This window comes from Molothrus aeneus, chromosome 3 (assembly GCF_037042795.1).
Source record: "Molothrus aeneus isolate 106 chromosome 3, BPBGC_Maene_1.0, whole genome shotgun sequence".
Taxonomy (NCBI): Eukaryota; Metazoa; Chordata; class Aves; order Passeriformes; family Icteridae; genus Molothrus; species Molothrus aeneus.
The window spans coordinates 35,290,238-35,307,003 of record NC_089648.1 but is presented as its reverse complement, the minus strand read 5'-3'; the positions used below and the strand labels follow the sequence as shown (position 1 = coordinate 35,307,003).

Below are 16,766 nucleotides of genomic sequence, written 5' to 3'. Positions count from 1 at the left end.
CACAGGGAGGATTCCACACCAGCACCCCCACCCCACTCCCCTGCACCAGGGCCCAAGAGCCCTCACAGGGGCCCCAGGAAGTCAGGAACTGAATACTCAGGAGACTCCAATGCATGAAGCAAGAGGTACATCTCTGTCAGGACAGACAGACAAACACTCTTGGAGCAGGGGCAAAGAAGTACATGCCAGCCGGCCAGCCATGGCTCCCAGCTCCCTCTTGGGTTACAGTGCTTGCATAAAGATGAGCTGCACAGCTCCAGTGTCCCTCACTGATGAATGAAAAGCAATCAATAATTTATCCCAGTCCAGGATGGATGAATAGAAGGGAAAAATCCTCTCTCCATCTCTGTTAAAGACTTAATCTACTTTCTTTCACACCCACCAACTCCTCTGCCTGCACCTGCACTGGGGATCCATGTTCCCTCCTCCTCCAGCGGGAGGGACATGCAAGGCACAGACCAAAGCTCTGCCCACACGGCCCCAGGAAGATTGAAGATCTGAGAGGAGCCTGCAGGGCCAGTCAGCTTCACTGCACAGGTGGCACAAGCAGGATGTGAGGAATCAGCACCCACACAGTTGCAGTATGACAGGCATAAAGGGGGAGCAGGACACTTACTTCATCCTTTCTGCATCCGTCAAGGGTTCCTGCACAGGGAAGAAAACAGCTGTGAGATTCTTTTAGAAGAGGAGTTGGTCTCTCACACTGTCCTAAAAGGCAGTCTTGGTTGCTAGACCCTAGCTGTGACTCCTTCTCCCCTGCTCTGACAGTTCATACTAGGCAAGCTTAGAACTAGAAGGATTTGTACCCACTGCTCAGCTGTCTGATACCAAAACACGCTGTGTGCTCTGGTTCAGGGTAGAAGACTAGAAACCACCACACAAGTTAGGTAACTTTACCCTACCATGGTGCAATCTCAGCATCTCTTTGGTAACATCACCACCTTAGGTCTTTCAGCTTCCTCCACATCCACAGCTGGTGGGCAGCAGGAATCTCACAGACCAGCATACACAGGATTCACTAGTCACCACAGCAATCACTTGTGGGGCCCTGAAGCCCCACAAAAATCATGAGTGAGAATCATTTGGGAGCTGAAAAATGTGGCTACCAATTATATGACCCAGATTGTGCTGCAAAAAAAGGTTTCTTTTTGCAGACGTGAAACCAGCCACTGTAACTATACTGGGGTAGCAGAAGAAGCACTAAAGGTCAGGAAAGCCTGTAAAAGAAAATGTTATGGGCAAGATCCCCAGAGATAGCTGGAGCAGGGCCCTGCAGAACAAGAAGGCAGAGAGCAGTGACAAGAGCACACAGCTCAGCTATTCTGAGCTCTCTGTGCTAACCCATGAGATGGCTGCTGCCTGCCAGGATGGCTGGGAGATAATTAATTAGCAGTAGAAACAACTTTTTTTTTTTTGTGAAAGCCAAGACTCTGACCATTCTAACAAAGTCCAAACTGCCCATGGATTATTTCTGGTGGTTGATACCAGGAGCACTTCACAAACCCAAGTGCAGCCACGCTTCAGACAGTCTATTAAGTGTCACAGTCAGCTCTGGGCTGAGAGACCATGTCGGACAGTCAAGCTGCTAACAATTCCATAAAGTACACCATCCCAGTTCTGGCCCTAAGACATCATGAGGCTGCTATCTTCATTAATTCACACTTTAAAAGAATGGTCTTTAACACCTGCATACACCCTCCTGTTCCTAAGGACAAAGCATCAATCCATTCTTTTCTTACCTCCTGACTCCACATGGAAATCAGTTAATTCACACAGAATTATCAAGCAACTGCCTCCCCTGCCCCCACAAATACACAAACAGCAGATGATAGTGACAAGGCAAAGGGGATAATGTGATTCTTATTAATACAGGGTAATGGCATTGCCTCAAAGCAGGCTACAGAAAAGAGGAGAAAGCTTAAAGGACCTGAAACAGCCATCATACAAAGATCAAGTACCCTGAGGCAGATAGGCACAGGGCACACACAAAGCACTAGGAACATCCCAGCACCTCCTGACAACGGAGCTGCCTGCACACACCTACTACTCAGCAGCCTGAAGGGCCTCCAACCAGCAAACAACTGGGAAGTTTGCAGTGGGGAGAAAGCACCAGTTTCTACCTTCCTTAATTCTTGGGGCCAAAGGGAAGCTGGTTACTCCTAGGAAGATATACCCAACCTCTAGCACAGCCATGAGTGGCACCCACAAGAGAGCAGCCTCTGGTGATTAAGCACCCACAACATGAGGCCTGCTCTCAGTCTCTGCCCTGGCATTCCAGACTAGATGAGATCCAGGTAGGGGTTTGGCCTTTGTGAGAGCCCTGCCTGCAAGTCGGTGACCCTGGCACCTACCTTGTTTAGTGCCAGGTTGAAGGAAGGGGAGGATCTAGATGGGGTAGGTCCCTCCTCCCGACTCCAGCATGTTGGAGTGGAGCAGGATCCTTTCTCTGGGTAGTTCGGCTCCACTGTATGCTTCTGCCCAAGCTTAGCACACTGATGGTGTGGCTGTATTAGCTGTGAACAGAGACTGCTTTCATCCCTTCTGCCCTCTGCACTGCTTTTCCATGAAGATAGTGAATGCTGCTGCCCAGAGGATGTCCCTGCCAGCCCCACGTCTGCCAGCTGCTGCAGCTCATACTGACATAGATCTACTACCCTTCTCTCCAAGGAAAGGGGTTTTCCCTTACTGTCCTTCCTCCCAAGGGCAGGTTTCTTTCTTATTCTGGAAGCTCTCTCAGCTTCCTCAGCATATTTTCTCTGGCCCGAAGCCAGTCCCAGCCCCTCACTTTTCTTTTCTGCTTTTCTTCTGCTTGGGCAGGGGGATCCTTCAGTTGCATGCTTGTTTTTGACCCCTTTTAGGCGACCTTCCCCTTGGCCTTCTGGTACAGAGCTTCTGGGGAAACGGGGAGAGTTCTGGTCTTGTTCTGCTCCCCTGGTCTCTCCCAGTGAGCGCAAGCGGCTGGGACTCAGCACCCGCTGGGTAATCTCATCCAGGAATTTGGAGAACTGCAGTTTTTCCTCTGTGAGCTTCCCCCTGCGCTTGACAGAGCCAGCGGCCCTGCTGCTGCTTTGCTCCAGGGAGCGCTTCTCCCCAGGACTGAGGCAGAGCTCAGGATCACTGTATTTGCGTGAGCCACGACCGTGGCAAAGCGTCTCTACTGAGCGGGACTTGCACAAGCTCTCAGGGCATGAGCCAGTCATGTTGGTCTGCTTCAGGATCCCTTTGAGAGGCAGGTGTGTAGAGGAGACACGAAACTTCCTCGGTGTCAGGACTTCAGGAGGCTCTTTAAATATAAGTGAGCGTTCCAGGCTTCTGCTCTTGAAGGAGCAAGTGGGATGGTGTCTTTCATCTCCAGACACCAGAACTGTCTCCATGCTACGGCTCACAAATTTGCTGCGGTGCCCACGACTGCGGTTCGGGCACCGCTTCCCACTTCGCTGCCCCATCTTCCCACCACGCTGAAGCGCTGGAGAGGCAGTCTGGCTCTTGACGTTCAACTCTGCTCTGCACCCTGCCACTTCCTTCTCACTGCTGGACTCCAGGGACCACGATGAGGAGAAGTTCAGGTTGCAAACCTCAAACCCCTCTGCCTGCTCGAGCTGGCCTGCCTCGGTGTAACTAAACCCTATTTGCTGGTGCAATGGTGTTAAGCCCTTTGTCACCCGGCAAGTTGTTACCTGACTCTGCTCAGCCAAGATCACTCCATCCTGGTCGTCACGAATGATGGGCACCTCATGTCGGATTTCGCGGTGCTGCGGGGGTGCCTTGCGGTAAGGCTTCTTTGACGGGGCCGTGCTCGACATCCTCCCACCTGCGTGGCTCCCAAAGCGGGTTACCTACCAACAGCAGAAAGGGCACACAAGACAGAGTCACGGCTGCTCCATCCAACCCTAGAAGTGACCCAGCAGGAATCTGGCTCCCCTGGAGTCCCAGAGCAGGTCCCCATGCAGAGTGCTAATAGAGCAGGTAAAGGATGTAGCCACAAGCCTTGAGCAGCAGCTGCAGGAGAGGGAGCAAAGTAAGAGGCAGCTGTGTCCTTCTCCCAGCTAGTGAGAGCAGAGGGCTGGCACATCCTCTCCCCCCTCTACACACGCTCACTCACGTAGCTGTGTGTCCAGATTATATATAGCAAATGAGAACAGACCTCACAGCAGCATATTGATTAGGCTCTTTAGGAAAGGCCTTTTTCAATATGGAAACTGCAAGCCTTACAGGCAGCACTGACAGCTGGAGCAGGAGTTATTGATCATGTCCTGTCACTGTCAGCAGGGACTATGTGGGAGGAGACTTTAGCCATTAAAGAGCCCAGAATTTTTTGGCTTACACTGGGACCAGTGCAGCAGACCACAGGAGATTTGTTAGAAGGAGAACTGATTACTCTGGCAGAAAAGACAAAGACAACCCCCAAGTCACAGGTGGCATCAAATTAGGGAGTAGCAGTTTTGACCCCTTGGTACTTAAGGCGAGATTCTGCAACACAGAATCACAGAATGGTTTGGATTGGAAAGGACCTTAAAGATCATCTTATTCCAACCCCCCTGCCATGGACAGGGACATCTTCCACTAGACCAGGTTGCTCAGAGCCCCATCCAGCCTGGCCTCGAACCTTCAGCGATGAGGAGTTCACAACCTCTCCAGGCAACCTGGTCCAGTGCCTCACCACCCCTAGAGGGAATAAGTGCACATATGTAGACATGCAGCTGTACCACTAGTGGAAAGATTAGTTCCTTCACCCTAGCTATACTGTGATTCTTCCTGCTGCAGGAACAGTACAAGAGCAAAAAATAGGGTAGAAGAAAAGCAGCTGTCTTGTATACAAGACAGCTTTCTTTCCATCTTCTAGGTCTGCAGTTGAGGACAGGAAGACTTCCCTACAAGCAGCCAAAATGTAAACCACTCTGTTGTACACAAGACAAGAAGTCTCAGAGCTATCAAGCAAGTGCTGCAGAGCCCAATTCCAGACTTTTCCCAGTGACCACATATGCATCATTCATAGCTGTCCTATATTTGGAGTAAGTGCCCAATTCTCATTCCCCTTGCAAGACCCTTACACCCAGCAAGCCCAGCATGCCCAGCATCTCTGCAACCCTCAGCACCTGACCTGCAGACCTTCAAAGTGCAGGCAGGACCTGTGTCCACTCAGATCATCTCCTCTCCCCACTTCCACAAGCAGGGCCACACAAGTCCCTTTTACATACCTGCAGTCGATGGCTGCCACGGGGCCCGTGACCCAGCAGACTTCATTTGCTTTGTATGTAGGACAGTGGAGTTAGACATGGTAATGGTCTAACAGAGCCTTGAGAATTCTCCCCAGTTCTTATCCTCAAGAATTCTCTCCAATTCTTATCTAGCTGCCTCTTTTGATACCCAGACTGAGTCCCCTGAGAGGAAGGCAAGTGGCAGGTGTCTGCACCAAGCACAGAGCAGTCCCAAGCCATAACAGGCTTTACACTTCACAGGTACATTTGCAAACCATCCTTCACTCTGCTATAAACACAAGCTCACAAAAGTTTCTCAAACCTTTCCACAAACACAAACAACTTCCTAGGACTAACCTGTAAATCTCTCCCATCAGAATGCTGGGAACTTCCCCTTGCTGCAGTCATTCCCTCAAAGTCCCTTCTCCTAAAAAGACTCAAGTAGATGCAGAGATCTCTAATATTTTAGAAAAATTACATCCATAATACTGAATGCACATTTCACTGCATCCCTAAGCGAAACAGATAGGTCTGTGTTGTGGTGTTAAACTGCATCAGGTCTGATTTGCTGGGAAGACATTTCTCTTTTTCAAAAAGAAAAGCCAGAAGAAGCTTTGTAAATGGCCCGCTATCAAACAGGTGGTCTAGGGGACTCTTCTCTCAATTTCTGCCAGGCTAAGGACAGGAGATGTGCATGAAGATATGCCCAGCTGAAATCACAATCATTTCTCTAGTTCATAAGGACATGAGCACTTACCAGCCTGGGCTCAAATTCAAAGCCTCATGAAGCCAGGACACTCACTCAGATGACCTGAAGAAGAGAAACAAATAGCTAAGCATCCACCAAAACAGCCAGCTTGAAATCTCATCCCACAAATATGTAAGGCATAGGGAATATTTATAGCCGAGGACAACTGGGATGGCCACCTCATTCCAGGTAGCTGCCTCAGCCCACATCAGATCTTCTGAAAGTAAAGAAAATGAACTTAAAAATACCTGGCCACATGGCCCAGCAAGAGCTGGAAAGGCACATGGCAAGGAAATGTAAAGGCACTCAGGCAACTGGAATCACATAAACTCAAAATTCATGAAGCAATGGTTTCAAAGCAACACTGGTTGCAGAAACGACTAAACAAACCTCCTCTAGAATGGGACCCTCCCAGCTAATCTCCCCTGGCACTGCAGAGGGATGCTAACTGTGAAGCCTTCGGAACAGAAGTTTGGTGATGCTAATAATTATCTCACTCATCCTTTTAAGTCAGTGTTTTTCACCCACAAATGAGCTGGCAATTATCAGGCTTTTGTTTAATCCAAAACATTTGTGCCTAGAGCTGTGATAACCCACACCTCCACAAGGGAGAGGAAGGCAAGCCACGCTCTGATTGCCATCAAGCAGCATATCATACTCTACCTTGCTGTTAACAGGCCTCTGTAAAGTATCCAGCCAACCATGGACACAAAACAGGTTCAGAAACAACATTCCTCTCTGGTCAAAGCCTGGGGTATTTAACTGGTTTTGCCTGGGATAGAGTTAATTTTCTTCCTAGTAGCTAGTAAGTGTTGTGCTTTGGATTTCAGATGAGAATAATGTTGATAACACATTGATGTTTTAAATGTTGCTAAGCAGTGTTTACATTAAGGCAAAGATTCTTCAGATTCTCGCCCTATCAGTGAGTAGGCTGAGGGGCACAAGAAGCTGAGAGGTGACATGGCCAGGACAGCTGACCCTCACTGTCCAAAGGGATGTCCCACAGCATATGGTATCATGGTCAGGATACAAACCAGGGGGAAAGGTGGCCACAGGCCACTGCTCAGGAATTGGCTGGGCATTGGTCAGGAGGTGGTGAGCAATTGCACTGTGCATCCCTTGTTTTGTCTATTCTACTTATTTTATTATGATCCCCTCCTTTTCTGTCCCATTTAACTGTCAGTATCTCAACCAACAAAATTTTACTTCTTTCCAAAATCTCTCCCCATCCCACGGAGGGGTAAGAAGTGAGTCAACAGCTGTGTGATGCTTAGTTGCCAGTGGAAATCAAACACAACAGGTACCCATCGCTACAAGAACAGAATTTGGTTAATCTGGGTTAGTCAGCTGTAAGAGAGTAGCTTTGTAGCCATCACTCTGCCACTGGCATGAGTAAAGGCTTCAGTAAAGCCTTCCTTTCCCTGAAACACTACTGCTGCTATGTTACTTTTTCCATGTCAGTGGCATGAAGCCCTGGGAGGTGGGACACGAGGCAGGGTGGAGCAGATATACACATGCAGGGAGAGTCAGACTGAAGGTGAAAGGAACAAGCAGGCAACCAGGACCATGCAAAATCAGGTTCTGCCAAAACAAACTGAAGAGCTGCCCCAGTGCTGGCCCTGCCCCAACAAGCTGTCTGGCTACTTTCCTTGCTACAATGCTGGAGTCGGGTCTCAACTAGCACACGGAAAAACAGCTTCACAACAGTGCAACTGCTCTGTGGGGCAAACTGCAAAGTATGATGGGAGAAAGAGGGAGAACGTGCACCTCCAGGAGGGATCAGATCAGCATAGTTTGAATCTACTTTCCATCAACTCCCAACCTAGAAGGTGGTTCAGCATCATTGCATAACCACCAGCCACATGGCAGACAGACAGAGGTTTCCAGGAACAGCTGCACCCATGGGTCCATGTATGTTTCCATTGCAGCTGTGCTCAGAACAAACTTGCCAGGGGCCTCCCTGTCTCTCAGCACACTGTTCCTCAGGCTCAAACAGAACTCTCCTGCTTCCTACCCTAGAGGCAGTAACTATGCTACCTGCCATCTCATTCCCACTTATCTGGAAAAAAACCCAGGATTTGAAATCTACCCTCATGATCTGAGAATTTCCATAGATAGTTAAAAACTCACAGGGCTGCCAGACAACTTTCCCTCAAACAAGGACTTACAGATCCAAAGTGACGACGTGTCCAAACATTTCTGGTCGTTTGTCTCCGAATCAGCTTTCTCCTGTCAGTATTCCGCAGCATCTGGCCAACAGCTCCTGAAACATGAGAAAGGAAACTTGGTGTCAGTCACCTATCAGCACAAAACATGGAAACAACCAGGCATGCTCAGAGCAACCCATAGCCAGGTGACAGGGCAGAAGTCAACAGCAAACTGCTGCACCATCAGACTACTATCTAATGCCAGGTAAAATGGCTTCACTGTAAAAGCTCCATGCCTTCACTGTATCCCAGAAAGCACAGCTCTTTTAGCCGTCTCTCCACCAAGCAGGATGCCTGTGCAGACCAGTAACTGACCTCAGAAAGGCAGCTGTTTTTTCTCCAGGGGTCCCTGCTTCCCCACCTGCATTCCTGTCCACCATCAAGAATCCAGTCACTGTCATTCTGCTCCATCCACTCTTCCACACCAACCTAATTTTGTTTTGCAGACAACCCTGCAGTGAACAGCACAGCAAAGGCCTCCTCATCTACAATACCTGAGCATCTCTTGCTAGCACAGTGAGAATCCCGAGGTGGTTCAATTCACCACACCTCTGTTCAGAGAGGAGCAGATACTCTCTGCAGAACAGATGGACCTTGTGCTCCAAGGCAGAAATGGATATAGGTAATATCCAGAAATAGAAGAAGGCACTAATTCTGCTCATCACACTATTCACAAGTGTCTCTCTGAAGGAGCTTGCTGTCAAGTCCACATTAAGACTACCCTGCAGAAGCTCAATTTTAGCCTGGAGCTACAGCAGGAGGCAGCTCTTCAGCTATTTTAATTAGCACTGTAATACAAGAGGAAACTTAAACTCGTGGTTCTTTTTATCCTTTCCACCTCTCATCAGTAATGCTCCTTAACATTTACAGTCCTCTTTCTACCAGTCTATTACCTGCAGTAGGTCCAATTCTATTGTCTTCTAGCTATTACCCACTGTTGTTCCAGTAGGATTTCTAAGATCACTGACAATAACAACTTCACTGGATTGGCTTACAAGGGCCACAAGGCTCACACTGACAAAACACACACAAACTCTTTCTTCACAGGGACACCATGTCCTGGTTACAGCTGGCACAGAGTTAATTGTCTTCCTGGTAGCAGGTACAGAGCTGTGGTTGGGATTTGGTATGAGAATGATGTTGGTAACACACTGATGGTTTAGCTGTTACTATGCAGTGCTTACTCGAACTCAAGGAATTTTCAGTTTCTTGTGCCAGTGACAAGGTGCATGAGAAGCTGGGAGGAAGCATAGTCAGGACAGCTGACCAAGCTCAGAGGGAGCACAGTCAGGACAGCTGACTCAAACCAAGCAAAGGAATATCCCATATTTAATGGCATCATGCTCAGTACATAAACTGAGGGGAGCTGCTGGGAAGGGCCAACTGCTGCTTAGGAAGAGGCTGGGCATTGGTCAGCAGGTGGTGACCAATTGCATTGTGTATCCCTTGTTTTTCTTGGGTTTTATTCCTCTCTCCCTCTCTCCATTACAACCTCTCGCCATTATAATTGTTATTATATTTTACTTTATTTGAATTATTAAACAGCTCTAATCCCAACCCACAAGTTTTACTTTTTTCCAGTTCTCCCCCCCATCCCCCTGGGGGCAGAGGGGAGAGTGACCAAGTGCCTGCATGGTACTTGGTTGCCAGCCGGGATTAACCACAACGCAGTGACAGAGTGCAGCTGCACAGGCAGCACACAAACCTGACTCTAGCTGACTTTACCAGAGAGCATCCCTAAGTGTAAAATCCACTTACAGGGTAGCTCTGTTCTCTGTGTGATCTGAGAAAGGCAAAACCTTTACCACACACCACAAACAGATGTCATCTCGCACAGAATTGCTTAAGACAGCTCTGTGGGCCCTGTACAGAATAAACAGCCACTTGGCATGCATACAAAACCACACCACCACCCATGAGCATTGCTTTATCTTCAGTAACAAGACAGAGGTCCCTGGCAGAGAAAGGAAGGTTCAAACAGGAATGCTTTGGACAAAAAGGGCAAGAACAAGAGAAATAAAAAAAGGCAACATTTATAGGCACCTAGTGTCTTCCTCATATTTGGCAAGCCCCTTGAGGCCTGAGGTAGCCAACACTTTGGTTCTAAGATGCACACAACTTCTGCCTGCTTGTAGTTGCAGCAGCTGAACACTCCCTTCAAAGAGGCAGAGGACTTTTAGGCTTTTCTTCATCATCACCTTTTCTTGTGTTGCCTTTTCTGACCTTATAAAACAGCCTTCTGACCAGTGCTGAGTGTCCTTTCCTCAAGAGAAATACAGTGATTATGATGCAGATGCAGTTTTTTATTTCAGGTACTGTATCACCTTTCCAGCTTTTCCTCTTAACAGCAGCATTTCTTTAGCACTGCTTTTTATTGAGAAAGATAAACTTGCAATAATGAAAAAATACATTCCATAACACAATCACAGTCACATTTGTTTCTAATGCAACACCACAGAAAGATTTTTTTGTGGCTATCAGAGTCAGCACACTCCAAAAACTTGCAGGTACAATACCCACAAGTAACAAAACCAAATGTCCTGTGACACATATCTGATCACCACAGTTAACCTGGACTATTGCTCTCTGTGGGCCCACCTATATTCTGCATGCCTATCCAATACAGGATATTGGCACATCCTGCTTTAGGAGGTATCAGTATTTCCTGACTAGCTTCATGAAAAGCAAACACAAGAGAGTTTTGTCTAGTTGCCTTCCTGTGCTTATGGACAGAGGAAACCTTAGATTTCAGATGTCTCAAGCCAGACTACCTGAGAAGCTGCTGCAGAAAGCCTGACAAGACAACTAACCAGGGAGATGGACAATGCCATAGCTGCACCAAGGGATGTCTGTCCAGGACAGGAAAACAAGCTGTGTGAAATTAAAAACAGCACCTGTAGACTGCTGGTGCCAAGCACAATAGAAAAGGACTGCAAGGTTATTAAAGGGCCCTTTAACATTTAATGAGAAAGATCTTTTCATTCAGAGAAGGCATCTCAAAAGAATGTTCAGATCCATTCTACTGCTGGCTATGTTGAAGCTCATTTTAAAATAAAAGGATGACAGCTCCAAGTGCAGACTCACATCTCAGTTCTGCCTGTATGTTAATGCTCAGGATTCAGAGCTGAGTAATAGCATTATAGTGACTCTTGGATTAAAATAGAATTTCAGGAGGATTATTGCTCATTCCTGCTTTTCCATACCAATTGACCTTGACTGTTAGGCAGAAACCTCTGTTCTCTGCATGGGAACAATTCCAAGAGCTATCAAGAAAAAGGGATCAGGCTAGATGTTGGACAACAGTCCATGTAACAAGCCCTACTTAACACCTAACACATTTCCAAAGAAAATGAAATCCCTGGACTCCAGTCATACATAGTTCCTGTTGAATGGAAATACCACAGGACATATCATGTATCAGTCACATCCACTGCACCATGCAGAATTCTCTTTAAAATTATCAGAATCGCACTTTTCTTACAGTCCTGCTCTCTCCTTCCACAATACAAAGATCTCAGTCCCCATAATTCAGTTGCACTCCACACCCTTAAATGTGCATTTTATTATCTACTCTCTGCTGTGTTAAGAGTAGCTCAGCTTCCCTAATTCTTTTATAGAAGCGAGGACTGGTCAACATTGACCAAGAAATGCTAGCATCACTAACATGTAACTGGAATAGAAGGCAACAGCTGATTAACATCTGAACAGGAACAGGACAGGAAGCAAAGGACCAGAATTCAATCCCCAGAAGGAATGTTAATGGAGAATAAAAATACCCAGGGGAGATTTTGACCAGGAAATGAGCACCAGCTTTTTAATACATATAAAACATAGAACCACCATTAATGGCTACACCTGAAATTGCACAAGAACCAGCTCAGCAAAAGGTCATTTACCAAGCTACCTTTAGCACAGACAGCTACACCAAGGGCTAATGACAGCTTCTCATTCAGAACTGCTGACACACCAGAAGCGTGTTTAGTTTGTTCAGTGATCCTTCCAACTCTCACAAGGTACTTTAGGCTACAAACTTTCAGAGTCTCTTCATCTTAGCACCCTGGGCTTCATGTCCTTCCTCACTCTGTCTTCTTTCCTGTTCTTTTAAGATTTCCCATGAGAAGACTTCTGGAGTACATTGCTCAGAAATTTAAAGAAATACCAGAACATTAGATAAAAACTCATGGAGATTAGGAGAACTCTCAAAAGTTTCTGGGAGTGTTAGGACCCAGCTAGAAAAAGTAAATCTTGATACTCTAACAACATGTATCTGGATAAAGCTGATACTTCACAAGAGGGAAATTTGGGAGTCATGGCCTTAAACTTTCTCTAACACAAGCAAGGGAATAGCTACCACAAGCAAACATTTGAAGAGAAGTGGAAGAGGGGGATTTCTGTCAAAAATCATCATGCAGGAATTCCTTTCCCAGACCTCTGTCATATCCTGTGCTGTGTAGGAGGGGAAGAAGAGGGGGAAAATTCATACATTGCCTTCCCAGAGCATAAAATCATAAGGCATTTAATTAGGACAAGGTAGAAGCAGCTTAACGTTTTCAACTAATGAAAGGCAGATTCTCAGCCCCTGTAAGTATTCCCTGAGTCCCACACAACCCCCAGCAATATCAGCAGTCCTCTTGTTTCAAACTTTAGTTCAGAAGCTCTGGGCAAACGGCAATCTCCACCTCTTCAGTGCCAGGAACTGAATGTCACTGAGCTGCCACTCTAGCACAGATACAGTAATGCCAGAGAATGCTCCATTGCTGGAGCATTCAATGCTACACTTGCCACAATCCACTCTCCAAAACGTGCCCTCTGTCCGAGGCTCTCAGTGATGCACAGATGGCTGACACACTACGCACTATCTACACAGTGGGACAATGAAGCAGAGCACATTATTTGCATTATTTACAGAGGACAGATGGACAAGTTGCTACAGTGACCTAGCCTACAGAGCATCTGCAATGCTGAGGAGGCGCTAAGTCCAGCCCTAATGCTTGCAGGTGCTGACAAAAACAAATTCAAGAAATAAAATGGCTGTTTACAGCAGTCAGCTTTATTCTGAAATGCTATCACTACAACCACACTTGCAGAGTAATTCACATGCCAGTTTTGTTCCCACAGAGCCTTTACCAGCAAGCAGAACACAAGATGTATTGACTAGATTTATCCTTTTCAACCAGAAAGAGAACTGACATCTGCAGTATTTACTTATTCCTTGGCCATAAGTTCTGTATGTGTGTAAGTCACCACAAATAGCAGGTGGCACATACCGTTGGGAGACAGACCAGGAAAGAAACAGCATCAAAATTGGGTGACATTTATTTCAAGCTATGGATGAAGAACAGTAGCAAAATTCAGCTCAAACCTGCTCAGCCATCTGAGTTTTTTCAAACATTAAACATTTGTGCCAGGTTTTAAGATGTTGCTTTTGCTGACTGAACAGACAGGACACTAACCACATTGCAGGTACTTTTATTGGTAGGCAGAGTACAAAACTTAACATTATAGGGGTCTCACATCTGCTCTAAATAGAAAAAGGCCTCACTTACAAGGAGGATCAACCTACTTTAATTGAACACTACAGCTAAGAATGACAGAGTTGTACAAAGGCTACAATGATCAGTTCACCCATCCTCCACCAACACGCACCACAACAGGCTCTTTCATTCCATGATCACATGGCTGCAGCCAAACATGACAGACTGTTCAGCAAGTAATAAAAAGGATCAGCTTTTTCCCCAAGGTCTTGTCTACGTATATACTGTACTAAATTAAATTGACTTTGAAAATAATATAAAGCAGTATAACGCTCCTGGGCAAATGTTCTTAATTCAGTTTAAGAGCACTTTACATTGAAACAACTTAAGTTAAATAGATAGATACAAGACACAAACTAAATTAAGGATGCCTATACAGGAATGCTGCACTAATATAATCACAGCTGTCTCTAATCTGATTAAGTTAAATCAGTCCAACTTCCCTGCAATGGCAAAATCCTTACTGATATTGATGTTAACCCTTTTTTGCACTTTTCTACTCCCAAAGGTTTTGTTGGTTTTATGTTTGGTTTGGGGTTTTTTCTTCCAAAAAAACCCAAACCCACAACAGTGTGGCCTCTCTCACAATCAAAATAAGCTAACTACACTATACAAGGTATATTAAGACACTAAAGGTATTGACATATAAATGTCTTGTAAGTTTTATTAATCCTATGCCAAATAAACATCATAACAATGCTCAGACCAGTGCAGCTTAGTATTTTCTCTACTTTCCTCAAGCAAGATGGAAAAGGTGATCACAAATGCTCACACTGTACACTGTTTTCCATACTCCCACACAGCTTTTGCTTGCTGATGTCCAGCATCCCTGGGGCAGTTCTGGGAAGCCAATGGTCCCCACTTGCCCATTCCTAAGGGTATGGCTCACCAACAGCTTATCTGAGCCAACTGGAGTGTGGAGTTAGAGCACGTTATCTAACTGCCCCAGGCGCAGTCTCACTACTGACCCTCTTCTACCAACATGTTCTCCTGTTAACTGTGGGGCAAGCACAGACACAAACCAAATCCCAGGTCACAGACCTAACATGCTACAAACTCACAGTCTAACATCATCTCTCATCTCCTCAGTTCCCACAGCGTTTCCCCAGGAAACATATCTGTCAAAATTAAATTTCAACAATTCTAAAATTAGTAGTGTTTTTTCCATTCCTCATTAAAAACTATTCGAACTCTTCCCCCTGGATACCAAAATTAAATTTATCTTCACTCTCTTGGCACTCTTTCATCTCTACCTGCTTTTTCAGTTGTGTCTCTTCGAGCTTACCAGTCTTCTTCACATCCATACCAGCAACACAACCATTTCTCTCTCCTCGGGGCCACCTTCCACTGCTGCCTCTGAACTACTATGTGTAGAACTAACTTCCTCTTCAATGCAAATTTTCCAAGTTTAGCACAGAAAGACATCATCAAGAACCTCTCAGAAACCCTTGAAGAGAACTAAATCCCTCATTGGCCTTCAGAAACTAAATTGTGCCACAACTTCGAATAAAGTGGTGAACTGTCACTTGAGTACACAGAGCAGCCCTGAAATCAACCTGAATTGTAAGTTTTTTTCTTTTTTTTTCTTTTTTTAAAGAGCTGTTTTGAAGCCCAAACCACATGGCATCAAAGATTGTAGGTATACAAAATTTGGCTGCTAACCTACACATTTTTGGTTTTATAAGATTTAAACTTCAATTCTCAAAGGGTTTCAGATATATTTTTGCAATAAACTGGTCTTAAGTCTCAGCTTCACGCTGATGTAACTATACAGTTATGTGGACCCACACCAAGTCTAGGATTCACTGTCACCATAAACACATGCAAAGAAGGTAGGAACAATTTCGTTTCCACAAGTAAGTAGAGGAATTGAGGCACTAGGACAAAAAACCAGTCTGCTGCACTGGTTTTTCATTAAGTTGCAAAGTTAAAGAAAAACAGATTCAGCTGTCATAAGAAAGATCTGCAAAAAAAATAAAAATCAGCAAGACAGTCTTATTTCTTGCATTTAAAACAAGAATGATCTGGGATAGAAAATAGAGAGGAAAGTGTGCATGAGCTAAACACCTACCTGACAGCAAATGAGTTGAATAGCTGCAATTCTTTATAAGAACAAATAAAGCAGCAGCCCTGATCCAGTAGTAGAACAATATTTGTACTATACTCAATTTTTTCTGCTGCTGGGGTTTAATCCCAGCAAGAATCGTTTTGGTTTAATTAGCTTTTCCCTAGCAGATGGTCAGATGTGAGAGGCAGAGAATGGTATAGGCTTAACTGTTGGGTGATTGTGCAGCTGCATCTGTAGCTGAACAGTTAAGCATGTCCAGGGGTCCAGCTGTAGCTTGCATGACACAGGCCATCTCTGCCATTAGCCAAATGTCAGCTTCCTCTTTTTCCAGATTATGTATCAGTCAGAGGCACATCCAAAGGCAGGCAGACAAATTATATGCAGCTTCACCACCATCCCCTTTCTCATACAAAATCCTCAAATCTTCATTATCTGGAAGTCCCTCTTTCTTTGATGACAGAAGCACATTCAGAAGCATTGCCATGGGAACTCGAGACATCCTCTGTGCTATTCATCAGAGAAGACCCAGCACAGAAATATTTTATGATCTCTGTGGCACTGAATACATACAGCAGTCAGCATAATGAAGTACAACCAGTGACACCGGTGTTGTGTGAGGACAGCAGTGGGGTGCTCTTCAACCAAGCTGCCTGAACCTTGCATCACCTACAACGAGCAGTAACTTGCTGTAAGCTGGCAGGGAAAAGCAGAGCAGCACTGAGAGATGCAAAGTGATGTCTGAGGAGTAAAACTATCCAGCCAAAGGGATAAAAGAGAAAAGGGGTTATCACAGCCCTTTCCCAAAGCTGATTATATCCTGGCCCTTTCTCTTCCCAGAGGTTACAAGTGGTATTGCTACTGACTCCCTGGCAAAGCAGGATTCCTACCAGGCACAGAGATCTCCCACTTAACCCATGTCACAGGCACTGCGTACTTTGGAGGCTAAAACAAGTATTCCTCATTGATTTCCACTCAGCCTCTGTATCCAGGCACAATGCTGAGTGTTAGAGC

General features: G+C 45.8%; 1 protein-coding gene across 2 annotated transcripts in view; it reads right to left on the bottom strand.

The window, feature by feature from the left end:
• The window catches only part of TJAP1 (tight junction associated protein 1), a 40,162-nt gene that overhangs the window by 9,176 nt on the left and 14,220 nt on the right, over nucleotides 1-16,766 (bottom strand). For both annotated transcript variants that reach the window (XM_066546665.1, XM_066546666.1), the window contains exons 3-6: nucleotides 8,115-8,209; nucleotides 5,956-6,009; nucleotides 3,678-3,836; nucleotides 617-645 (exon numbers count right to left, since the gene is read on the bottom strand). In XM_066546665.1, the coding sequence (XP_066402762.1) occupies nucleotides 617-645; nucleotides 3,678-3,803 (155 nt within the window). In that variant the 5' untranslated portion in view covers nucleotides 3,804-3,836; nucleotides 5,956-6,009; nucleotides 8,115-8,209. The remainder of the gene's footprint in view (nucleotides 1-616; nucleotides 646-3,677; nucleotides 3,837-5,955; nucleotides 6,010-8,114; nucleotides 8,210-16,766) is intronic.